Raw genomic sequence first — 27,424 nt, 5'->3', positions numbered from 1 at the left:
CATATAATGATTTCATCAATTATTTTCTGTCCAGCCTTGATGATATTGGGACACTAAGTATATACTTAGAGCTTTAACTGGAGGGTTTTTATTTTCACATGTGTATTTTCACATACACAGTAAATTTTAAATTACTGTTTCTAATGATGAGACTTTACATCTTATTTTGTTAGAACCTTTTATATAAAGTCTGAAATTATAAAACAGTTAATTACGGAATCAGCCATTTGTATTAGAAAAATACTTCACTTTTTAAATTTTTTTTTTAAATACTTCTCTTTTTAAAAGGCTTCAGAGAAGGGTTTGGGGGTTTTTTTTTGTTTGTTTTGTTTTGGTTGCTTGGTGGTTGGTTGATTTGAAGGCTTTCTTGGTACTTTTAAAATATTTGGTTTATCTGAAATACTTCTGTTTCCTGAAGTGAGGTATATGTACACGCCCAGATAGTGTATACGCAGTTGTAACTGTTGTGGAATGCTGTATCTCCTCTTCTAACCTTCATGTTATTCTCTTTCCCAGTGTTTTACTTCTCTGTTTTTTGTATTTATTCATTCTTTCTAATAATTGTTCCCTCTGTAAGCTTTTTCCTGTTTTATTTTTTCAGCTTTTATCACATTTCCTGAGCAGTTTTAGATTTCTAACTTTATCTTCTTAAGCAGTTTATGTTACTTTTCTTTGACCTCCATCATGGGGTATTTTGGGAAATTAGATGAACTAATAATGCTGAAACATACTCTCATGTCTTAAATTCTCACATTTTCTTCTGAGACTATTTTGGATGAGAAGAATTCAATGGATTATAAAGAAAGTTGCTAGTACATACAGAGAACAAAATTAATAGATGGTATCACCTTAGAACACAAATAAAAATACCCTATTCAATATTGGCTATTAATTTTGGAGTCATATAATTAAAAAGTAATAAGCATTAAGTTATATGTTTCAAAGTAAGTTTTTTGGCATTCTATACCCCAGTTGAAAAGTAGGTCATTAAAATAGGTTGTTGTGTTTTCTAAAAAGAAAAGAAAAGAAAAGGTTGATTGGACACTTTTAACAGAGAGAACAAGCTTGACTTCAGAGAAGAGATGTTATCACCTCTACCATATCAGCTTCCTATGCTTCTGGGTTTATTAAGCTGACATGAACTGTACTTCAACTTGTAACTATATAGCTTCTACCAGAGGCTGGATCTGATCTGTGAATATTTGATGTCTATGTAACCTACACGGGAATGACCCTGTGGTATGTCAGCTTAGTATTTAGATTTGGAGCCCGTCATACTCTTCATTAGCCAGGGTATTAAAGGGAGATTCACTCTCCCTTCAATAAACACTCTTAAAGTTTAGCAAAATTATTGTATTAAATTTGTTGACGCAGAAGGAAAAAACATCCTACTTAGAGGAAGCTCATGCTATTTAGACATTTGAGACTAGAAGGACTTTGTCTTGAAATGAGTAATTTATGTTGTGCATTGTATATCATAAAGGTAATAATTGAATAAGTAAACTGACATATGAAAATGTGTATTTATCATTGAATAAGTCATGAAGATTAGTTCACATTTTGTGCTATCCTGTAGGTTTAGAAATATAAATTCAAAGCTGTTGGTGTAATAGAGTAATGAATGAGCAAGCAGAAACATCCAATAAGTGTATGGCTGAAATAAATAAGATATTTCTGGTTACAACCAAATAGTAAATTTAAGTGTATTTATGGCCTATTAGTTTTTTCTTCCGAGATTAGGAAAATCACTGTGCAGTATCACCTTGGTTTTAATATATCAAGAATTCTTTAATATTTATTTTCATACTCTGCCTGATACAGGCATAATTCCAGTTCCCATTTCAGGAAAATGACAAAATATTACATTTTATGGACTTGAAGTTTTAACTATTCTAGAGTGACCGTTCGTGACAACTTTTTCAGTGCCAGGATCTGTATATGCTTTGTCTGAATTAATACAGCTGGTAACCAGCAAGGCCAGCCTTTCCTCTCCTCTTGAACCTTCTCTCACTCTTATTTCAATGACAATACCCAGAGGCTTTATTCCTACATTCTTTTGTTATAGATGGATAGCAAGTTGGTTCTTTCTTTTCGGAAGAATTAATTCACTTGTAGCTTTCTCTCCATCTCTCTTAGAGTTGTGGGGATGTTTGCTTTTTTTTTGGTCTTCCAAAAATATGCTTTCTCATTTTTATTGCAGATAGAGGAGAGCAGTTAAGTTTTTCACAAACACATATGCTCTCTCCCACATATTACTTTCCTTGGGTATTCTGTAGTGACTTTCTGTCAGCTAGAATGTTTCATGATTAGCTGGTATATTGCTTTTCACTCTAAATTTATATGTAAAGGTCAACAGAAAAAACCCTTTTTTTAATAGAAAGTGTACATATTCTAACATAATTTTACCTTTTATATAGCTTAAGGATTTAACAGAATAAAACAGAAAAAAAAAAACTATAACAAAATACATGGAAACCACACAAATTATTCCTAAACTTTAAAAAAAAAAAAAACTTTTGTGCTATCAGTAATTATGTACACACTCCCCCAGCTATCACTTATTAAAAGCTTATAGTTGTGAGGGCAGTAATTTCCTGTCTTTCAAAAGTCATTCCTTTGAGGCAAAGCTACTAACTGTCCTTTTATCTATTGCCTTAAGTCTATGGGTTTAAAGAAACTAACAAACTATATACCAGTTAGCTTTTATGGTTGATTTTGTTTTACTTGCAGTCTTTGATAAATTCTGATTGTGGGAGAACAATTTATCTTTGTGATTTGAGGAATTTGCTAGGTTGTGTTTTTTCTATTTCAGATCATTACTCTGGAATTCAAGAAACTACATGGTTGTGCTTTCTAAGGATTGTTACTAAGTTAACATAAATAAGTTTTTTTACCCTCTAAACAACCATCCACCTCGTAATAGATTCTCTCTGTAGTCGTATTATTTTAAAGAAACAAGTTACCAATCATAATACCCCAAATGATGAGGAAGAAATTTGAAAGTTACTAAGACTGATAATGATGTCTTGCCACTACTATTAGTTAAAGTTTGTGATGTGAACAGCCTGTGGATATGCGTTGCTCTTTATTTTCTAGTTAAGGTTTGTCACCATCTAGATTTTAAACGATTAATTGGAGAGAATGCATATGGAAGATTTGACATCTCAGTATTGAATATTAAATAGTGTAGTAGGGATTGGCTTTAATGTATGTGTTTGGAGGGATGTACGTGAGAGAGAGAGAATGAGAGATTTATAAGCCCTGAATATAAGTGCCAGAAGTTTTTTTTTTAAAAACATAACCAATTTGTAATTAAAACAGGATAAGTCAAGAATCATCAGCACCAACACAAATGTGTCTTTGCAGACCAAAGGAATCAGCTAACAGTTTGCAGTCATCTCAATCTCTACTAAAACAAAAACCGCATCCAACATGCCACCTGACACCATTTCTTTCTCTCTCTCTCCTTTGCTCCTTGCGATGTGGCATTCATCTCTCCTTGTGCCTCCGTTCTGAAGAGATAACAGTATAGCAACAACTCTGCCACTGAAATCCTGTTCTCTGACTGATATTGGCACCTGCAAAGAGAAACAACCAGTAACAGGCAGCAGCAGCATCAGTTTTAATCTTCCATGATGAAATCTTTACAGGTCAAGAACAAGCACACAGCTCTTTTCTCACTCCTTCACAGTGGACCATGCAACTAGTTGAAATGGAAGACAATGGATTGTCTACAAGCCTTTGAACAGTGGAGAATACAGGGCATTGTTTTTAGGTGAATTGACCCCCAAATACTGAAGTTTGATATCTCCTTTGGTCTTTCTTTCTAGAATACCATTATCATCTGATTTATCAAATCCTTAATATGACCACAGAGAATAAGCTTGCAATACATGACATTTCTTGTCACTTTAGCTTTGAATATATGAAAATAATGAACAGTAATATAGTGCTAGAGGACCTAATCTCTAAATCTTTGTGTCCATTGTATTCATGACCATGACTACAAGAAATCTTTTGGGAATTCTTCTGTCAGTAAAAGCCACAACCACACTGTATGTTATGTTTCTCTAGGACATAACACAAGATGCTACTTGTGTAGGCAGTAGTTCTCAGTGGAAGTATAGAAAGGTGCTTATACTAACTAGGGAAAGTCATGGTTAAGCCCATGAAGAATGTTACGAGGTTCCTGACTTCTTGGCAGGTGTAGACAAGAAAAGTGCCAAGAAGAGTGTTGGAATTCTAAACTTAACATTTTGTTCTTACTACTGCTTCCTATTTAAAAATGAGCAGTAGTCTATAAAAGATGACTGAGAGAATGTGGAGCTAGCTGTAGATAGGAAAACTCCCAGTATTTATATTCTACCTCCTACTCTCATTATGGACCTGCAAACATATTCCTTGCTCTGTGTTTCCTTATTTATAATCATACATCTTAATTTGGTAGTACCTGATATTCAGTTACTAAAATAAAAATGTAAAGGTAAAATTTTTTTACTTCCATGGTGTTCAATATTAATCCAGTTACCTAGACAGTGGAAAGAATCTTAGAAGTCATATTAACCATTAGTTAGAGCTAGGTTTAATTAATTTAAATTTACGACATCACCCCTTCACAATTGCTTGGCTACTGGCCCTTCCCAATCTGAACTATAACTCCATGTTATTTGTGTGCCTATGTGGAAAGACAGTCTAGAAGACTAGGCCTTTTCCTTTATCGTGTAGAAAGTTAAATCTTGTCAGATTTTAAAAAAATCTGTGGAATCCACAAAAGTCCCCCCGAAAAGAGGCGAAAGGGAAGCAGAAAGCTACGAGAAGGGCTGTGATATACTCTTGTAAGGCACTGTGCCTGTATGTGCTGGGGCTTGTGGTAACACCCTTGTTAGTGTTTACCATCAGGGAGTTTCACACCCCCCCCAATACAACAGCTATAATTGCCGTTTCAAAAAGTGTACTAAATATTCTAAATATTTAAACTTTGCCAGTCAGTTGCATTGTTATATTTATTTGTTGTTGCTAAGATAGAATTTGTTTGGTTTTGTTTAAATAGAGTGTGGGAACTGACAGAATCACTGCTCATTTTAACAGTTATTCCCAGTTAGGGATTTTAATGTTAAGTATTTATGCATTTAAAGAAGGAATAAAATACCACCCTACCACAACTATCCCCCTACCACCAAAGAAGGAAATGAAGTGCAAAGAGAGGAAACCATCAAGGTTCTAAAATAATTATCTGAGCCAGTTAAACACACCAGAGGGAGATACAATAATAACTAACTCAATGATTGTTAGGGATGGGAGTGGGGGGAACATTTATATAGTTAGATAAGAACATCCCCCCCCAAGAATTTCATAATTTTTATCCCTTCTCCTACCCCACTTTTCAATCTACACAATCATACTCAAGCAAAAATAGGACTATGGGCAGGTAATTTCAAAACTGATTTCTACAAATTTAGACCTGCTGTCTAGGTGGATTTTTGGTGGGTTGACTCATATTTCCAGTGGTTCATATGTCTCATACCCATATTTATGGTATATGAAAAAGCGTGTAATAGAAATTATCAAGGGACATATAATGAGGCCAAACTTGAAGTAAATTGGTAATAATTTTCTCCTTAATTCATTTCTGTATGGCTCCTTCCATTAGCTTTTAATAGTGCCTTTTGTTAACTTCACCTTTCACTTTCCTTGTGATAAACTTTTAGAATGATATAGTTTATGAAATAAAACTTAATTTCAAGACCTAGAGATACTAACTTTTGAGGGACTGTTATCCATTACTAAAATGAATTTGGTGTTCAACTTTCTGAAACCTCGTTCTGAACTAGTTTTCCTAGACCAGGTAATGTGTTATGGTGTTGAATGGACAATTGGAACTGATGTGCGTTTCTCTGCTTCCACCATTTTCATAGTATACCAAACAGAATTTCTTGTATCAACCCTCATCGATTATAGGCAAGCTGAGAAGCTGAGGTTATATCAAAATATTTTCCATCCCATCTTGCTTTTATAGATCTTCAAAATTGAGGGGGGGTAGTTTGTGGGGGGATAATATGGTATACACATTTTCAATTTGCCAAAGAAGTTTAGGTTAAACTAGTACGTTTAATTTTTTTCAGGAAATGTATCAGTTTTACATGTGAAAATGTTGTTTATAACTCTAAGCTTTACAGCTTAATGCCTCCACACCCCACCTTTTTTTTTCTTAATTGCCATTATGGAATATGTTTAAAAACACCCCAAGTCTGCCAGTCAGTTTTAACCTGGCATTTGCAGAGATTCTGCATTGCGGTAACTTACTTTTGGCTTAAAATTTTGAGCCAAGGGGATAGTAAGTTGCCAGAAGAGACTTTGATAACAAATAGAAAGCGTTCCTATGCTAGACGTGTTGTGAAGGGCAAGCCTTCCTGGTTAAGTTGCTGTGGAATTTACCTTTTATTTAAATTTTTTAATAAATTTTGGAAGGTGGTATGTTTTGCAGGTTTCTTAAACGATGAGACATTGTCGAGATCTGTTGTTTGCTTCTATGACCTGGTTTCTTTAAATGTAATTTAGAATAGGAGAGCTTATTTTAAAATACTCAACATAGCTGTAGTGTGTGTACTGTTAGGTTGGCCATTCCCTATCATTTTTGTTGAAACAGAAAAGAGCCATGTTCTTTTATTGTATGATCACCAGACCTACCTCTCTCTTTAATACAGTCCATTCTTACTCATGTCCCTTCGACACCATAATTGCCTACAGAGACCAGTTCCTTTCTGGAAATGCTGTTTAGTTCTTTGTTTTCTTCTAGTCTAGACCTTCTGTGCTTTAACTGCTTAGCTAGTGGATGGCTGGAGGATTTAAACTTTGTATTCTTACTGAGCATGATGTAGCTGGTTGGATCCTCTCTCTTTTATTTTAGTAATCTGGCCTAGTTTTGCCATGCATTTGAGGATCCGAATCTATAATGAATTTAGATCAATTGTGAGCCCAGGTGCTTCTCCTAAAGCCTCTGAAAACCATGAATTCTGAGGAGGATGGCCCATAGGATAACGTTGATCTCAAGGAGAGTGTGGCCTGTGGGATAGATCTTTGGAAATGATCTGCACTAAAGTTAAGTTGCTGAGACTACTGTATTCTAGACTTGGACCCTGAGGCCAGATCAAAACTGGGCTTTTCCCCTTTCTGTAAGGGATAGGGTACTAGAGAGTATTGCCCTGGTATTTGTGCCTAAGGTGTGTATATTATTCTGCTCGGCTGCCATAACAAAATACCACAGGCTGAGTGGCTTATACAACAGAAACTTATTTTCTCACAGTTCTAGAGGCTGGAAGTTCAACATCAAGTTCTGACAGGGTTCAGTTTCTCATGAGGCTCTCCGGTTTGTAGACGGTCACCTTCTTAAGTCCTCACACAGCCTTTTCCTTGTGCTCCGAAAAAGAAGGGGTGGCTGTGATGGCGATCTCTCTCTCTTCCTTCTTATAAAGCCACTAGTCCCATCATGAGGGTCCCATATTCATGACCTGATCTAACTCTAATTACCCCCCAGAGGCCCCATCTCCGAATGCCATCACATTGGGGGTTAGGGCATAAACATGAGTTTTAGGGGAACACAAACCTTCAGCCCCCAAGTAGCATGTATATTTTGCTCAGTGGGATTCTGAGATAAATTACTTGGAGTTGCAAAATTATCTTATCTTCCAGAGTGTGTCACTTTAAGGTCCAAGATGTGAAATAAATGTTGAGTTACAATACGGAATTTGTAAATACATTTCACTGACTATGGAGGATTTATGTCTGTTTGCATATAAGACTTACAGTTCCTTCCCTTGACACTTCCTTTTAAATGCCTAGGAGCCAGCTTTTTTCTTTCCCTAGTGCTCACGACATTCTGTGTTTTCTTACATACTTTACAGTTCAAATGAAATGAAGCTTGCCTGTGCGTTTGTATTGTAAGATTTTACGGAACATATTTGTCATGTTTTATAGAGAAAAAAAGTTTAACTGATGCAGCATACATTTGCTTTTTAAAATAAGTATTTATTTTGTGATACTGGTTACTGCCATTGTATAGACATCTGAAAATTACCAAAAATTATAAAACAAATGTAATTATGTATCTCAATAATCTAGTTGAATCTCATAATTATATATTTATGACTCAATAAGATTTAATTTCTCTAAGTTCTCTTTTGAAATAGTATCCTCACACCACAATTTCAAATAAAGTTAAAACACCTATTTCAGCTGGTGTTCTAATAGGCATTTCACTATTTTATCAGATTATTTAAAACTCTACCAGCCTACCAAGTGTTTGGTAGCTTCCTACATGTGTAAGAATCAATTTAAGTTTTAAGGCAACAAACATTAGTAATATGAAAAGAAAAAGTTACCATTTTCTGTGTTTGTGTGTAAATGAATTTGAATTTTTTTCATACTCATGGGCATTCCTAAATGGCCAGTTTCCTTTTCTATTTTATGAGCAAATTAAGACAGCTAAGCTGTGGCTTGAGTTTATTGTTTCAAAGCCTTCAATCTGTTTTCTGTCCATATAAATAATCTTTACCCTCCTGGAATTTTCTCTTTTTTCATTAAAATTAGAAATATGTGTGACTAAAGCTACATTAAATGAGGACATCTCAGTTAAGTATCTATTTGGTATATCTATTTTAGAAAAATCTCTCCAAAATTCTACAACAGAAAGGTTTATCTTCATTTAAGTTTATTTTGAAGTTTCTATTAAATTTACATTAAATATCTATTGTACAACAAGTAGTGGTTGAGTTTCACTTCAAAATATTTAAAATAACTTTAAGGGTCAAGTGGAATACAAACATACTTGGATTTAGTTTTTTAACCTGTGAACATTTTTTTTTTAATAATACTTAGAACATTTCTTAGTGCCTAAGCCTTAGTTATAGGTTATACCTCTGTAATCTGCTTTGGAATGAAGTGATAATTATACTTTTAAAGTAAATTTCAGAATCACAAATTTTTTGAGATAAAGGACTTTAAAATAGAAGATAAATCATTAAAAGAGGTGGGGCTAATAAACTACAGAAATATTTAAGTACAGTATTCAGAAGCAATCTGTTTCCTATGGCATAGATGTATAATGGTATTTTCAGTCAAGACAATATGTATTTTTTATTCACTCAACAAATACTTAAAATTATTGTAAAATGAGACATTTTTAGAACTATCCACTGAAATTTGGTATATTCTTATTCATTCTTTAAATAATATTCAAACTTATATTGACGAATCAGAGGAATGGTATGTATATGTGTGTGTGATGGGTGATTATGTTGTTTTGGTGTCTAGTTTTCTTAAATGTTCTAAATTATGTATTTTGAGGCATGAACATACCAAATTTTTATGTTAAATGAATGGTAACATAAATTTTTTTAGGATTTGCCTAGATCTGCTCTGATACCTAAGGATCTATCACAGCAATTCATAATATTTTTGTTTTAGAGCCTCTTTAAGATTACAGTGGGATTTATCCACAGTGGTGTGTGTGTTCCAAATGCTGTGAGTGAGGTGTAGGAATAATTGGCAATTCTGTCTTCCTTTCTTCTTCTTTTAACTATTTTAAAATAACTTCATTTCATTTGTTTTATACTAGTAGATGATTCCCTCTTAAATTAAAATTTGGATGTGCTAGAAATAAAGCTTTTAGCTCATCTTGTGCTATAAGTCAGTTTCAGACTACCTGGCAGTCATTTTCAGTTTCGACACTATAAAAATAGATTTCTTACACAGAGTAAAACTCAGCATCTCATTAGGTATAGATTTTTATGTGGAGTATGGTTTCTTGAAATAGGCTTTTTCTTGATCTTTTCCATCACTCAGGCATTGAAAAGAGCACTTTGGTCTTTTTACTCAGTGGTACTTTATAATACACTATTCTTCCTGTCATTGTAAAAAATTGATGCAAGGGTAAAAATATCTTTTTTATATCACAAATAAATTGAGCTTGTTATAGTCCCCTCTCTTCATTTTCAGGAAGAGGCAGAAATCCAGGCAGAACTTGAACGTTTGGAAAGAGTCAGAAATCTTCACATTCGAGAGCTCAAAAGGATAAATAATGAAGATAATTCGCAGTAAGTCGTTATCTGTATTTCAGTTTTACATGATAAAAGTGTTTCTCCTCTGTGCAGTACATATACACAGTATTTCCTTGTTAGGGGAAAGGGGGCCTTTTCATCATACTTAGAAAAAGATCCACACTCCTTCCCAAGGGTCAGAAGGTTCTGTATTTGGCCACCTCACCAACATACATCGTCATCTGCCCCGCATTTGTAGGTTGTAGGCACTCCAGCCCCCATTCCCACCTCAGGGCTTCTGTGCGTGCCGTTTTCTCACCCGAACCATTCTTCCTCTAAATATCTGAGGGGCTTACTTTGTATTTCACTCCAGATGGTCAGCAGCGAGGCCATCCCTGGGCAACCCTATCTGAAATAGCAGTTTTTACATCATTCCATTCCCTTGCTTTTTTTCAGTATCTTTATCTTGCTTTTTTATTTTTTTTTGAATAACATTCATCATTACCTGAAATTAAAAATTTATATTTCAGTTATTGGTTATCTGTCTTCTCCACCTAGAATATAACCTATGTGAGAGAAGGGACTTACTTTTGTTCTTACTGTATCCCCAAAGCCTAACCCAGTGCCTGGCACATGGTAGGCATGCAATAAGTATTTGTTGACTGAATACCAAAATTAATATTACAGTAAGGAAGGAGAAGTTATTTCAACTAAAGGGATTTCAGTAAGCCATATATTCAGCATTATGATGCAAAACTTGAGACAAAGAAAAGTAGTTTAAGTTAAGTTACAGTCTCTGTCCTTAATCTCTGGTTATAAAAATGAAGAGAGAAAATACCTGTGGGCTGGTGGGAGCTTTATGAAGAAGAAGGAAATTAACCAAGGGGCACTACTTGTCAGAATCGGAAATGACCAGTTTCTGCTGTGTAGTATAAATATCTTGCTTAAAATTAAGAAGGCCTATTTTTATCATCTGTGTATGAAATATTATAGAACAACCTAAATTATGCCAGATGAAAATTCTAATAAAACAGAACAAAGTGGCTGTGTTCTGAAACTTATGTTTAAATTTGTTTTGTGTATCTATAGTAGTAATATTATCTGTGAGTGTTTATTTTTTTAAGTTTTTAAACAAGTTTATCTTTTTTAATTGGGGATTAAAATTTTATTTATAGAAGTCCAAAGACAGTAAAATTTAATCTTGGGTGAAGGCCAATGTATAATTCTTTTTAATCATGTCAGTACCATAAACCCTTGATGACCCATAACCCCCAATATAAAAGTATTACTTTTCCAAGGGAAGTAATTCCTGCTGAGTAGATAATGGGATTTCGTGAAGCTCTTGACAACACAATGGGTAGCTCTTTATTACGGTGCTGCAGTTGGTCATTGAACCTGAATATTCACCTATGAATGTTAAGCTTTGTGAACATCAAGTGTCAAGACAGGTGATAGTCACACAGATAAAGAAAAGTATAGAACAGAATTTGGAATTTGCAGTAGAGTAACTGAGAAATTGCTAGGAACAGAATAAGAGCGTGGTACTTTATTGCGGAAAGAACCTTTTTGTGTGCATTTTCATGATACTAACTGTTTTTCCCCCCACCCTTAAGGTTCAAAGATCACCCAACCTTAAATGAAAGATATTTATTACTGCATCTGCTTGGTAGAGGTGGCTTTAGTGAAGTGTATAAGGTAATGTAAAATTTTTTTCTGTTCGTTAAGATAAAGGAGTACAGGTTTCCCCTCCTACTCAAAAGTAGAGTGTTCCTATGAACCCTTTCAGAAGTTGAGATAGCATAAAGCAAAGAAGCAGTTACTGTTAATTTATATGGAAAATTTTTCAACTGTTCTCAGACCCCCAAAAATAACCTACCAAATCATACTGAATATACTTCCTAACGTGTTAGGAACTTGTTAATTTTCAAAGAAGTGGGGAGGGGGAGGAAAAGGTAGGGAGTTGATAGGAGAAGCTAGAGAAAAAAGGTTTGCTTTACCCAGCCTACAAAAAAAGCCATCTGTTTTTCTGGCTGCTTACTGCTGCTGCCAGGAGAGGGGAGTAGGTTCCTATTAAAAACAAGAAATAGCTTTATTTATTTTGATTCAGTATATTGGCATTTCTAAAACTAGAATGTGAAAATTGACATTAGCATTTTCTCTGATTTAGCACCATGGGATTTGTGTCTTGTTTTTGATAATGTGTCATTGAACTGTGTATAATCTTAGCAAAGATGAACACAAGAGTTGTAGTGTATATTCTAATTCCATATTATGTAAAAATTATCACCAAAATTGTTTTTAAAAATCTCTTCAGCTGTTTAGTTGGTCTTTGGACCTAACTCTTCTCTGCCTTGAATCCTAGGCTTTTGACCTTTATGAACAGAGATACGCTGCTGTGAAGATCCATCAGCTTAATAAAAGCTGGAGGGATGAGAAAAAGGAAAACTACCACAAGTAAATAGTAATACTTTGCTCTTTTTATCAATTGAAAATATATTTAATGGTCGTGGAGAACTAATGTACTCTCTCTTCCTGTAGACATGCCTGCAGAGAGTATAGAATACACAAAGAACTGGATCATCCCAGAATAGTGAAACTCTATGATTATTTCTCCTTGGATACAGATACGTAAGTGAATATAAGGATTTAGTTTTTAAGATTTTTTTGCTTTTGCTTTCCCTGTTCTGTGGCGATGATATAAATATCTTTATTTCTCCACTGTGGGCCTGAATTATTGGATAGTATTTTATGTCTAATTTTTTTTCTCCTCTCCATTGTAGGTTTTGTACAGTGTTAGAATACTGTGAAGGCAATGACTTGGATTTCTATCTGAAGCAACATAAATTAATGTCAGAGAAAGAAGCTAGGTCTATTGTAATGCAAATTGTAAATGCACTAAGATATCTCAATGAAATCAAACCCCCTATTATACATTATGATCTTAAGCCAGGTAATTAATAAAATGTGTCTAAATAATTTTTAAAGCTCTAAAGAGTATAAAGTCATATTTATTAATTTACCTAAAAACATGCTTCTTGGTTTAGTTTTTAAATGTCAATGGAATACTAGTAGAATTTAAAGTATTTTTGTCATGTCACATGTTTAAATCGTATTTTAAATATATTTTAATCGGCCCTGGCTGGTGTGGCTCAATGGATTGATTGCCGGCCTGTGAACCAAAGGGTCGCTGGTTTACTTCCCAGTCAGAGCATGTGCCTGGTTGCCCCCCAAGTCCCCGGTTGGGGGCACTTGAGAGGCAACCAGTCAATATATTTCTCACACATCATTGTGTCTCTCCCTCTCTTTCTTCCTCCTTTCCCCTCTCTCTAAAAATAAATAAATAAAATCTTTAAAATATATACATTTTTAAATTATATTTAAAATTTTAAATACAATTTCCTTACCAAAAGTTAACATAAGTTGTAAAGATAATGTTTTTCATATATGTATCATTAAAAGAACCTTATGTTTTGTTCCTAGGAAACATCCTTCTGGTAGATGGAACAGCCTGTGGAGAAATCAAAATCACCGATTTTGGTCTGTCCAAAATTATGGATGATGACAGCTATGGTGTAGATGGAATGGATCTGACTTCCCAAGGGGCAGGCACATACTGGTGAATGTGTTACTAAAAACATTAAAATTGTCTAGATTAGTGACAGGGCTTTTTATGGGACCTTAGTTTTTCTTTCCGTATACCTTTGAGGTCACTGTGGTGAGGGTGCTGGTACGAAGTCTCTGAGTCAAGAAGGAGATGACTCTCCTCAGTCGTCTTTACTCTCCTGGTCTTCACTGTAAACGGCACCAGACTAGAGGGAGAAAGACTGGGCCTTAGCAAGTGACTTCAGTACCTACCCGGAAACTTCTGGCGTGGAGAATTTGTGCATTTTCTTCTGTAGTGTTAGAGAGAGATTTATCATGAAAAAGTGCTTATATAACTATAACATCTTACCCGTTACAAGAAATGAGCACAAGCCCTCTCTGTAGAGGTTTTGTGGTTACAGTTCTTGTTGGAGATGGATGTTTTGTTGATCATGGATGGGAGAGGTATCTCACATATTCTTGGCCTTTGGACTTGACTCTCAAAAATACCTTTTATTGACTTCATACAATACATACAGATGTAAGTCTGGATAGAACCACAGATTTCACAGTCTCAATGAATGTCATTGCCTTCAAAGTGTTATGGAGGTGTTGACAAAAACTATTTAAGTGAGAATTGTCAAACTTACTGTCAAATTCACTAAAGTGAAACCATAAACTGTAAAATTTCAAAACGAACTTAGCCTTCAGAATAAATTAGTTGAGCAAAAAGAGTGAAATTTTAATTGGAAGAGAGATAACTATAATTCACTGAACGGGATGTTAACATTAGGTTTTCCAGAACAGTCCCCACACTGTTAGCCCTGGGCACATAATGACCAGTTCCATAAGATACCACAGGTCTTCATGGTCTTCACTTTTCATGAACAAGGATTGGTTACATTCATGTGTTCTTTTAAAGCCACTTTAAAGTTTAAATTCTGCTTGTGGCATTTTCTAGGAACATAAATAAGATGATATGTCATGGTTTTTTTTCATACTTAAAATTATCATTCAAGGAAAAGGTGCTCACCAGCAGAATCGGAGTGGTTAGGGAAGTTATTAGAGATGGTCACATTCAAAAGCATAGGTGACAGGAGAGCAGCGTGGGCAACCAAGGTAATGGACTTTCCCTTGCCTGTTTGAGGGGGTGAGAGAGGAGAGTGAGCACAGATGTTGGATATTTACGTTGCTTCTGGATTAGGATGGGTTTTGTTACAAACAAATCTAAGGTTTACCTTGGTGGTGAGGTTTTTTTAGACAAAAGAGCCACCTTGTCAGTCAGGTGTGTGTGTGTATGTGTGGAAGAGAACTGCCTACAGTTTGATGCTGGTGAAGGGGGGCAGTGGGAGAAGATTTCCTCTGTTATCGGACACTTACCCAAATTAGAACATTGTAATTTCTAATAACTTTATTTCTGTAGATAATGTATGTAATGTACACTTTAGTTGTATGTGTGTATAGCATACTTTATGACCAAGTTGTATTTTGGCACTGGGATGAAATGATACAAGAATATAAATGCTTCAAAAGTTTGATTGATTTTCACCAATGAAGGTCCCAAGGTTTAGTGTGGATAAAATTAGTGTTCTGAGATTTTCCCACTTATAGATTGTTAATAGTACCCCTCTTTTTCTTTCCCCCAAAAAACTATAGGTATTTACCTCCTGAGTGTTTTGTAGTTGGAAAAGAACCACCAAAAATTTCCAACAAGGTTGATGTGTGGTCGGTTGGAGTCATTTTCTTTCAATGTCTTTATGGTAGAAAGGTAAGTTAAAGTATACCAGATGCAGCTGTATGTGGATAAGTCAAATTTTCCCCTTTAATTTTTTTAATTGTATGCTTTCTTTCCTATTTGATTAGTTTGTATTGTATTTTTTCATTACCATTTGTCTCCCTTATACCCTCTTCCACCTTTGTCCTCCCCCTGCCCACCCCTGCCGAATTTTCCCCTTTTAAATACAAATTTTCATTAACTCGAAGTCAAGTCAATTTAGATCCTTTCAATTAAAGCCCAGCTTCTTCTCTATCCCTAAAATTTCCATTGATCAGAATTATTGTAATGTAACAATTTATGTGGCCTGCATTTTGCCCTTCTTTTTTTTTTAACTTAAGGAAAAGAAGTAACCATGTTACACAGTGCTACCATTCTCTACTGTTAAGAATACTGGAGTCAAAACTCTTTTCTTTATCCTCCATTCTCTCCACTTCCTCACATTCTGAGTGGGTCATATGAGCTTGAAGTATTATATTCTATGATGTTTTCACGGGCATTTCCACTACTTCATCTCTTCTCTAATCAAACTTCATTTTGTAAATACTCAGAATAAAGTTTTACATTTCTTATGTTTTTATTTTATCTTAACTACTCACTGCAACAGCATTATTTTCTTCCGCTTATTCTCAGGGTTTTGGCTATGCTGAGGATTGATTAGATAGGCTTGCAGGCTGCTACCATTACACCTTTGTTGCTGCGGTGACCCATGTAACTGAGGACAAGAATTTCTTAGAACACAAATCAGTTGCATCTTGAGTATTGACTAATATCTCTGTTTAAATGTTTTGTGAGATCACTTTCTCAACATTTTGTTTTTATTTATTTTTTAGCCATTTGGTCACAATCAATCTCAACAAGACATTCTTCAAGAAAATACAATATTAAAAGCCACAGAAGTTCAGTTTCCTGTAAAACCAGTTGTAAGCAGTGAAGCAAAGGTATTAAATTTATGTAAATAAGTTTTGTGATGTAAATTTCATTTCATAAATTGTGCCTAAAACAAGTAATTACTCATTAGTAAATAAAAGCTATGGTCACCACAGGAAAATCTGTCCAGGAGGGGTTGGTGATTTGCTCTGGAAACAAGAGTTGTTTAGGCCTTTGGTTTAAGTGTCCATCTTTCAGGGACCCAAATATAATCCCTGATTCTTTGTTCACGCCAGCTTGCTTTGAAACTTAGGGAAAATCTTGAGATCTGGGCCTGTCATTACCCTTATGTTTTATGTATCAGTTTATGTTAATACCGAGATATTTAAATACACAGTTGATCCTTGAACAACCTGGGTTTGAACTGCACAAGTCCAATTAATACATGTATGACTTTTGATAAACATGTTGAAAAATTTTTTGGAAATTTGTGACAATTTGAAAAAATTTACAGGTGAATCACATAGCCTAGAAATATTGGAAAAATTAAGAGAAAGGTATGAATGCATTGAAGTATATGTACATGTTTTCTTTCAGGGTGTTCTTAATAATATTTTTATTTTCTCTTACTGTAAGAATATAGTATGTAATAAATATAACATGCTAAATATGTCTTAATCAGCTATTTAAGTATCAGTAAGGAAGGTTTGGGGCAGTCAAAAGTAATAACACGGATTTTCAACTGCACAGGGTGTTGATGCTCCTGATCCCCCATGTTATTCAAGGGTCAACTGTATTAGAAATAATAAAGGCATTGTGCTGATACTTTATATGCATTATCTTTTAACCTTATGATATAGATATTTTTATTGCATTTTATAAAGTAGGAAACCAACCAAGCCATAGCAAAAGTATCTTGTCCAGAATTATACCACCTAGTAAGCAGCAGAGCGACTTGGTCTCAGGCTAGCCTGCACAGGCGCTTGAGAGAGCCTGACCTCTTCAGCTTTGCTCCAGGAGCCTGTGGAGCTGTCACAAATGGCTTCCTGAAGCTATAATCCATGTATGTTTGTATGGTAACATGAAGTAGATGTTTCTAATAGCAAAACTTTTGCGGTCCCCCATTGGCTCGCACACGTGCATATTTACTCCTGCTTTGTTTCGCTCATCTCGAAGTTTGTTTCTCTGTGACTCCTTGTTGGAGTCTCCTTTGTAAACCCTGGGAAATTCCTAAGATAAACACATGAAGCACTCTTCTTTTTTTCTAGTCTGAATAGTCTAGGTGATAACAGTAATTCACAAACAGGCATGTGATTTCTGTATTGTTAGGATGCAGATAAGCACTGCTGTGTGTCCCTGGTCAAGGTCACAGTGGCCTCCATAATTGTACCGGTTTTTGTATAATCTCAAAGTGGTTATTGGAACTGTCCCATATTTCATTTTATCCATTACATCTTACTGACTTTTTGCAAATCATTTGAGTTTTAGAAGATTTTGACAATTAAAATAACTGATGTTTTTATTTTAAAACATGAGTTATTTTCATAACATAAATATGGCTCCTTTAAAAAAGATCTTGATGGTGCTAGCATCTAAATTTTGTCTTCTGTTTCTCAGCATCAGTGAGAATAGAAACTAAATGAATTTAGTCAATACAAGATTCATTTATTCACATTTTTAATAGTGACAAAAATGACCAGGAATGACTAGTGTGAATGTAGTGTGCCAAAAAGAAGTCCCATTTACCACCTATGGTTCTCCTCAGGCTCTTCATTGGTGCTGCATTCACCATTTTGGTACCTGGGGCGGGGGGTGGGGGGACATTATTTATTTTTAACCTTTTGTCCCCTCGGAATATACCTTTGCCAAGTACCTCTACTGACCTGATTTGAGTATCTTAAGCAGATTTACTCCTTATATACTTCTTAGCCTTGCTGTTGGTAGCTTTTCAGCCCTTCAAACTCTGCCTTCAACATACAGGAAAAGTTTGTATCTTAATCATTTCCAGAGTCATCTCTGCAACTCTTTGTATTTGTTAAAGACTTAAAAAGATAAGACCTAGGGGATCAGAAAGACTTTTGATAAATATGAGTAAGCTAACTATGGCATAACAATGAGAAGACCTAGATTTGTTTTTATTTTATTTTTAAGATTTTACTTATTTATTTTTAAAGAGAGAGGGAGAGAAACATCAGTTGGTTGCCTCTCACACATGCCCTGACCAGGAATTGAACCAACAACCTTTCAAATGATACCCAGCCAACTGAGCCACGCCGGTTAGGGCTAGATTTGTTTTTAAAGAAAAAAATTACTCTGAATGAATTTCAAAGCAAAGAACATGCAAAATAGTTAATTTAAAATTAAAGTTTAATCACATTAAAAAGCGTTTATGTTAGCAATAGTTTAACTGAAAATGGTTTAATTCGTTTTTTTGTGGCAGCTAGGAATTTAAAGACAAGCTAAAGTTACATCTGGAGTCAGCAATAAGAAGCAAAAGACTTAACCAGTTATCACTTAGGAATGTTTTATCTGTTGCAAAAAAATAGATGAATCTCTCAAATATAATATTGAATGAAAGAAAGAAGCCAGGTAAAGAACATAATCTGTGATTCATTTACATAAAGGTCAAACAAGCAAAACTCAATGTTAAAAGTTAGGATAGTGGTTACCTAGGTGGGTTGTATGGAGAGCCCGTGCCTGGAAAGAGGTGTGAACAGATTTAGGAGGTTCTCATAACATTGTTTTTCTTGATCTATTCACTTTGTGCTGTATACTTAAAATTTGTGTAGTTTTTATAAATATAATAGGTTTTTTAAAGGAAGCCATTCTCAAAGATAGGACACATAAAACCTGTTTGAGAAGGAAAAAAGATAGTGATTATATTCCACTCTTAGTTTTTTTCAAAAGTGTCCTGATGCTTAGTGTTAACCTAGGAAACAACAACCTAATAGAAGTGTCCCTTCCTCCAAAGAAAGTTTTTGTGCTCAATAGGAAATCATATAGAATGGCTAAAAATGGCACACCCTCTGGCCAAGCTAAAGTGAGAGAGGGCAAGAAGATTACTGTAGCAGAAGATAAATTCTAGAAATAAGTGTCCAGAATTTTGTGAGTATAAGTGCTGCTTTCTATATTCAACATAATATTGGAAGTCCTAGCCAGAGCAATTAGGCAAGAAAAAGAAATAAAAGGCATCCAAATCAGAAAGGACGAAATAAAATTTACTAATTTGCAGATGATCTTACATAGTTAACCCTTGAACAACATGGGTTCAAACCTGCATTGTTCAAGGGTCAGCCGGCCATTGGAAATCGAGTGTGCAGCAGGCTGATGAGATACATATGTATTCTTGTGCTGGCTTCTGGCACCCCTAACCCTTGTGTTGTTCAAGGGTCAACTGTTTATAGAAAACCTTAAAACCACCAAAAAACTGTAGAACTAAACAAATTCAGTAAAGTTGTAGGATGGAAAATCAATATGCAAAAATCTGTTGCATTTGTGTATATGAATAACAAACTATCAGAAAGAGAAATTAAGAAAACAATCCCATTTACTGTTGGATCAAAATGAGTAATACCTAGGAGTGAATTTAACTGAGATGAAAGAACTATATACTGAAAACTGTAAGACATTAATGAAAGAAGTTAAACACAAATATATGGGAAGCTATTTTGTGCTCACAGATTAGAAGAACTGATACTGTTAAAATGTCTATACTACCTACCCAAAGCAATCTACAGATTCTGTGTAACCCCTACCAAAATTCCAATGGCATTTTTCACAGAACTGGAACCTAAAATTTGTATGGAACCATAAAAGACCCAGAAAAAAGAACTATAGGCATCATGCTCCCTGATTTCAAACTATATTACAACTATAGTAATCAAAACAGCATGTTATGGCATAAGAATCAGACACATAGATCAGCGGAACAGAATCGCAAGCCCAGAAATAAATCCAGAGGTATAGGGTCAATTACTCTATGAACAAAGGAGCCAAAAATATGCAGTGGGGTAAAGACAGTCTCTTCAATAAATGGTGTCGGGAAAACTGGATCACTTAAACCATACACAAAAACTTACTCAAAGTGGATGAAAGACTTGAAAGTATAAAAACCTAAAACCATAAAACTCCTAGAAAAAAATTTAGGCAATAAGCTTTTGACCTCAGTCTTGGTGAGGAATTTTTGGATTTGACACAAAAGCAAAGACAAAAACAAAGTGTGGTACTACATCAAATGAAAAAGCTTCTGCACAGCACCGGAAACCAACAAAATGAAAAGGCAGAGGCTTGAACAGATCTTTATACCAGTATAAGGAACAAAATTCTGGTGCGTGCTGCAATATGGATTACTCTTCAACATTGTGCTAAATGAAATAAGCCTGATTAAAAAAAAGACAAATATTTCCTGATTTTACTTCTATTCTAGGTACTTAGAGTAGCCCAGTCATAAAGAACACAGTAGTGCTGGGGGAGGAAGAAATTGGGAGTTACTATTTAATGGGTATAGAATTTCCTTTTGGGATGTTGAAAAAGTTGTCTTAAATGTGCCTGTTCTTCTATAGGATTTAGTTGATTGCTATTTAAAAGGGAAAAAGATTTTAATTGCTGACCTTTTTTTAAGGCCTTTATAAGACGCTGTTTGGCATACCGAAAAGAAGATCGATTCGATGTACACCAGCTGGCGAATGACCCGTATCTTCTCCCACACATGAGAAGATCGAATTCTTCAGGGAACTTACACATGGCCGGGCTGACAGCATCCCCTACGCCCCCTTCTTCAAGCATAGTCACCTACTGACTTTCCTCCAGAGTCGGCATGATTCCTTTGAATTGCTTCCAGATGCACACTTGAGTTTGAGAGCATTTGAGTATTTTTGTTACTTTACTTTTTACACAGGACATGGTTGAGAACTGTTTGTGAACCGAAGTTCCTTGTAGCGTCACTGTGTGAGAGGATGGATCGTGGACAGTGAATAAAGTGCACTCCTGACCACGCCCTTGAGTGGTGAGGGTGGCCGCCTGTTGCACAAGGACAGGAATGCCGGGTTCAGATAGAAGAAAAATGATTTGTTTGTTTGGGGGAACCCTGTAAATAACGTTTATAATACCTAAATACATTTGGTTGTTACTAGAGAGTTCTAATATGAAGGGTAGTTTTTCATTATTTAAAAACACTTGGAAAAATGAGACATTTCTAACACAAGAACTATAGTGCCTGGATACATTCTTCAAGCATTCGGCAGTTAATCTGCTGGAACCAAAGTAAGAGCTGAATGACAGTGACAGCTGTGCTTTATGGTGATAGGATGTGAGAGTTAGAGCCTTTGGCAGAGTTAGACTTTGTCATTTGCCTGTTTTGGCTTTTACCATGTTGTACCTCGAAATCACATTTCCCCCCCACTGGTTGTGTTAAAGGGAGAGCTATTTTTCCTAGATACTTTACACCATTGACAAAATGAGCTGCTTATTTTGAAATCAATTGAAGTCACTAAGTTGTAGTATCTCCATTGTTTCAACACGTTAGAATTGTTAACAGGTACTTTTGTTTTGATCCCAGGCCTTGTTCGTGAAAACAAGTGAAAGTGTATAACCAAATGCAGACCAGTTCTATGCAGGATAATGATAAATTCCCTTCTAGCTCTGTTGTAAATTGTTGTACATATGTCGTATTTCAATTACCAAGTTTCAGCAGCTTATTCTTGTACAAATGTTTAAAAATAAGGCTTTTCTAATTGGATATTGTATTTTTTTTAAGTCTTGAAGGCGCTTTAATTGCTGCTAAATGATGTTGCTTCTTTGCGAAACAAAAAATCACATGACCTCCTTGAAAGGGTGCAAATTGACCGTACATCGTAGAGGCATATTAAAAGCAAGCATTCATTAACAATCAAGGCATGTAAAAATGATCCATGTTGGACATTCAGAATTCTCTAAATCAGTTTTTTGGGTTCTAGGGCTGTGGAGCACATAGATACTAGATTTATAAATTGTTCATGGTTATTCTACATTTCTAGAAGGTTCTTATCAGCAAGGTGGGATAATAGTCCCATAAACAAGTTTCTTGTGGTTTGTACAGATTTGTTAAAATGTGAACATTTTCTAACTGCCTTGTATGGTAGAAACCATTATTTTTCAGGATGTTGTATTTTACTCCTGTAAAAATTATCCCTTTATTGTTACAACCATAATGCTGATACTTACATGTAAGTTGTCTGTGTTGCTGAAGAAAGAGGCTATACTTCCCGCAGGTTGTCCTTAGTATTGTACAGTTCCACTGTGGCTCTTACTTCTGATGTTGCAAGCCATTTTGTTTTTCCATTGTACATACACATATTGTCTCTTTAAAATGCTGCTGAAAGTGTAGAGAATGTAGCCAAACAGTAATAAACAGTGACAGTTAAAGTTTGGAGACTATGAAAATTACATTTGAAGGGAGCTTTCAATATTTAGGATATTGACTCTGACTTTGCTCCTTAAGAATCAGCTGAAATAAATTCTTTAAATATACTTCAAGGCAAGTAAAAAGTGTTTCAAACTGTTCGAGTGAACCTAATACCCGTTGTCAAGGTTAATCCTGGGGAAGTAACAGCGCTCTCAGGAGTGGTTTAAGGCAGCAGGCCCCCACCTTTTCGGCACCAGGGACTGGTTTCACGGAAGACAGCTTTTCCGTGGATGTGTGGATTGGGAACAACAGGTGGAGCTCAGGAGGTAATGCAAGTGAAGCTTCACTTGCTCGCCCACCGCTCACTTCCTCCAGTGCAGCCAGGTTCCTAAGAGGCCATGGACCTGTACCAGGCCACTGCTCGGGCTGGGGACTCCTGTCTGTACATTAAAAAGAAGTTCTATTTAAATACACTTAGAGAGAAACGGTAATGAAATGTTAGCATTGACTGAGTGCTTTAGCTGCTGCCAGCAAATTTTTCAATTTTGTTGTTTTCGTCTTTCCAAATCATCAAGTACTGTGTTCATATTAACTTACTTGAAGTCCTGAATTATAAGAAAACGTAGTTTTGTTTAAAATTTTGGATATACAAATTTACTGTGTTTTTCAGACCATAAGACGCACCTAGGTTTTAGAGGAGGAAAATAAGGGGACAAAACCCTGCTCTACCGCCACCCCAGTGAGCCAGGTAAGCTACATTCGGACTGTAAGATGCACCCCCATTTTCCTCCCAAATGCGGGGGGGGGTGCGTCTTACAGTCTGAAAAATACGGTGATAAGAGGTTGATTTGAGTAAGTAGTGTAGACCTAGACCACGGCTTTACCCTGTTATTTTCAAATGAATGAAAGTGACTGCTGGAGTCAAAAATGCAACAACAACCAAGAAAGGAAAAGCCATAAAATGATACTGCTTTCTGGGCCTGGGAGTTTAGGTAATCCTTTAGAATCAAAGATGTATAGGAGATGAATCAACTTACAGATTATCTCTTCCTCCCAAAGTTTTTCCAAATAAATGCTATAGATTTCAGGTAATATGCCAGTAACCCCGCAGGTACAAGATGGCTAATTGAGCCAAATTGAGTACTATTCTCTTCACATAGGAAATTGGTATCTGTCAGTAAATTTCAGTCACTCTACAGTCTGTGGCTCTGATATCTTCTGAAGCGGAAGTTGTTTCCTGGTTTCCTGCGTTTGCTCCTCAGAACCGGAGCCTGTCTCCGCCTCACACGGCAGCAGGTCTTCCCCCGGGTGGCGGACGGGCCGGCCCGGGGCGAGTCGGCACTGCTGCCGGGGGGCATGCACAGTGTTTGCACAGAATTTTAAAACCCTTCTCTGGTGTGCAGTAGCTGTAATGTGTGCACCTTGGAGGAAGGAAGTGTCAGACCACCCTCATCCTTTGTTAAGTCAGAAGTTGGGTAGATAATGGGTTGTTTAAAAGAAAAACATTTCGGTTTAAATGGTACATAAAATGTCAACAGATACTTCTACAAATACCTCATTACATGAAGCTAACGTGGTGGAGGGTTTCACTGAAGGGTTCAAAGAGGATAGGGTGTGTTTCTCCGTCCACTGTCGCTCGTTACACACAATGTCGTCATCAGACGCTAGTGGCTGTGTTTAATGACAATACAGACTGTCCAGTCCTTTCGGTTATTACTTTTAGAATTTTATTACATTGTTGTTTACGTGTGAGCGAGCTTTCTGCCTTTGAAGTCACACTTGCAGGTCTTTCTCTAATCCCTCTTTACATTTTGATATGTTATCTGATAAAATTTCCTCCAAAATAGACTAAAATTTAATGTTCTGAAGGCATTTCAAAAAGTGCTTGTATGAGCTAGTTTTTAAATCAAATATTAGAATTCTTGTTCATGGGCTTTAGGAATTCTACAACAGTTCTAGAATTCATGTAATTTGTCAATTTGAATTAGCTTCATTTCCTAGGACATACAAATTATTATTTGCCTTCCTCTAATTTCTCTTCCCCCTTTTTGAGGATGTGTTAGAATGGGGAAGGTTTGAGTAAATTTGTGCAAACCGACTTCAAAAGTTTACATAGAGCCAAAGAACCTGATAGAATTATTTTTAGTTAGAACTCCTCACTTGTTTAAAGCAGGAGGGATATGGACCACCTATGACTGTTTTGAGAAAGGCAATGCAGTATACTGGCCAAAAACGCAGATCTTGGAAACAGAGTCTTCGTGTTCAAATGTCAGCTGTCACTCACTGCCTGGGTTTCGTGTTCTTCATCTGAAAGCGAGGATGATAGTACCTGCCATAGAGTGGTCGTGAGGCATAAGTGAGTTTACATATATGAAGCACTTGGAACTGTGCCCAGCACGTTGCATTACCATATATAATCTGCTGTTATCACTTTTTAAGACAATGATTATTCTCTTTTAACCTGCACATAAGATGCAGTCTGCTTTGCGTCCTGTGATGATTTAACTTATAAGAAGTAGGTTTACAATTCTTGATTCAGACGTCAAACAGTGATACATGACCTGGAAATGGGAGGTGCGAGAGTGCGGCAGTTTGGGGGATGGAGGGAAGGTGACTCTGTGTCAGCAATAATCACCAAAGGGATCGTCACCCTGACCATTCGTACTGCAATTCTATATTTTTTCTTGCTGGTAGCAACCATTTGAGGTAGAACAGACGGTATTATCCCAACTTTACAGAGGAAGAGACAAATTTAGAGAAGAAGTAACTGATGAGGCCACGTGATGCGAAAGCACTGTCAGAAGTAAAGCACGGCTCCTGGAGCAAGGCGCTCCACGTGCGGCGTGTTGCCCTGATTGGGAAACTTTTCGTGCGTTACATCTTAATGATTTCTCAAAACAGTAGGTACAGATAATTGTCACCATTAAAAGCAAATCTAAAGAATTCTTCAATGTTTGATTAGGAATGTCATCCAAGCCAGGCTTTTGTTGTGTCATTTGAGAGGGCTTAGTGGGGCACAAACCTCCTCCCGTCTCACGTTTGTTTTTCATTGCAAGTCAAAGATCAGGTCCCGTCTGCCAAATTTAGAGATTGGTTCTCCTTCCTCATCCTTGGCCCGCTTTCGGGAGCACAGGAGGTATGTCCTGTCTTCTATCCCTGAGGCGGTACCAGTTGGTCTCTAATAAAGATTGTAAAACTTATTAAGCCACAGCTGGTGTGGCTCAGTGGGCTGAGCACCCGGCCTGCAGTCCAAAAGGTTGCTGGTTTGATTCCCCATCAGAGCACATGCCTGGGTTGTAGGCGGATCCCCAGTTTGGAGAGGATCCCATGAACTTGAGGAGGCCCTGGAACTTGGGGGAAACTTCGCTAGTTGTCCATGTATGGTCCCTAAATGTCGTTTCTAAAAGCCTTCCAAATCTGATGACATACTTGCGTGGTGCTCCAGCACTGAAATCACCAGGGAGTAGTTGTGACTTCAAGTGACTCTTCTTGGTTTAAGAAATCTTCAGGTAATTAGGTTTAAATTTTTGTTTAAATATGTGATCCATTTTCATCTGAAGGACCTCAGGCTGTTCTCATAACCATTGCCTTGAGCTAAACAGTAGGTGTGTGTGCCCAACATCTCGTTCTTGGTGCAGTATATGGTATGTTTGGATTAAACATCCTTGGCATGATCAGAACGATACTGAAATTTTATTTCTAGTATATGACAGATACTAAAATGACCTGATCCAAAGAATGAGTATGGCTAGTTTATTCTTAAGTAATTTTGGTGTTTAAAATTGTAATTCATACTGCTCCTAGAACTTCCATTTCTCTGTGAATAACCAGCCTCCTAATTCCCTTTCAAGGAGGTATTCAGAAGGGTTGAAAGTGGGGGAAGCCTGGAATTTGATGTCAGACCTGGCTTTGCATTCCACCACTGTTACTTAATGATTGTGTGCCCTTAGAGAAGTCACTGACCTCTCCAGGCTTTCCTTCCACATCTGTAAGTGATTTCTACTACTTGCACCTCCTTTGGAGGCACCTAGCACCAGGAGTGTGGTCAGAAGCCTCTCCAGCTGGCACAGCAGCGGCTATGACCAGTCAGGACACACACAGTCTGGCCGTCGTGAAGGAGAAAGGGTCAAGATGCCCCAGTCTTGGACCCTTTCTCCAATTGTGGGGCACCCTGAGGATGGGGGTCGGGAGAGTGCAGGAAGCAGCACTTGTCAACCACTGTGGAAGAGATGCTGTGTTTTAACCCCTGTCCGTGCATAACTAAGTATGAGCTATGCTTGTCATAACTTAGGGATTTGAGATCTAATGTCTCTGTTAACAAAAGTCCACTCTCTATTCTTTATTATAGGGATGCTATTTGGACACCAAGAACATTTATGTTCAAGCCACCATGAGTATTAACACCATGATGGTCTGTGGACTAAGGTAACAATTTATGATAACAAAAACTATGATAATTTTAACTTCAGTAGGAGTATTTTAAAATTTTTAACACATGCAAAAATCCTCAACAAAATATTAGCAAATAAAATTCAACAGTGTCTTAAAAGGATTATATACCATGATCAAGTGGTATTTACCCTAGGGATTCAAAATCCTCAAGTCAGTGCAACCCGCAAGTCGGTGCGACCCCCCGCAGCGACAGAACCCACAAGTCGGTGCGACCCCCCGCAGCGACAGAACCCACAAGTCGGTGCGACCCCCCGCAGCGACAGAACCCACAAGTCTGTGCGACCCCCCGCAGCGACAGAACCCACAAGTGCAGTGTGACGCGCTGCAGTA

The 27,424-nt window shown here is 36.5% G+C and overlaps 1 protein-coding gene across 2 annotated transcripts in view; it reads left to right on the top strand.

Moving 5' to 3' along the window:
• Nucleotides 1–22,773, top strand: part of TLK1 (tousled like kinase 1) — a 131,585-nt gene extending 108,812 nt beyond the window's left edge. For both annotated transcript variants that reach the window (XM_024561544.4, XM_053918773.1), the window contains exons 13-21: nucleotides 9,994–10,091; nucleotides 11,648–11,729; nucleotides 12,397–12,488; nucleotides 12,573–12,662; nucleotides 12,815–12,984; nucleotides 13,515–13,650; nucleotides 15,273–15,384; nucleotides 16,224–16,331; nucleotides 20,882–22,773. In XM_024561544.4, coding sequence (XP_024417312.1) covers nucleotides 9,994–10,091; nucleotides 11,648–11,729; nucleotides 12,397–12,488; nucleotides 12,573–12,662; nucleotides 12,815–12,984; nucleotides 13,515–13,650; nucleotides 15,273–15,384; nucleotides 16,224–16,331; nucleotides 20,882–21,058 — 1,065 coding nt within the window. In that variant the 3' untranslated portion in view covers nucleotides 21,059–22,773. The remainder of the gene's footprint in view (nucleotides 1–9,993; nucleotides 10,092–11,647; nucleotides 11,730–12,396; nucleotides 12,489–12,572; nucleotides 12,663–12,814; nucleotides 12,985–13,514; nucleotides 13,651–15,272; nucleotides 15,385–16,223; nucleotides 16,332–20,881) is intronic.
• The last annotated feature ends 4,651 nt before the right edge of the window (nucleotides 22,774–27,424 follow it).

This window comes from Desmodus rotundus, chromosome 2 (genome assembly GCF_022682495.2).
Source record: "Desmodus rotundus isolate HL8 chromosome 2, HLdesRot8A.1, whole genome shotgun sequence".
Lineage (NCBI taxonomy): Eukaryota > Metazoa > Chordata > Mammalia > Chiroptera > Phyllostomidae > Desmodus > Desmodus rotundus.
This window is presented reverse-complemented; position numbering and strand designations above follow the sequence as displayed.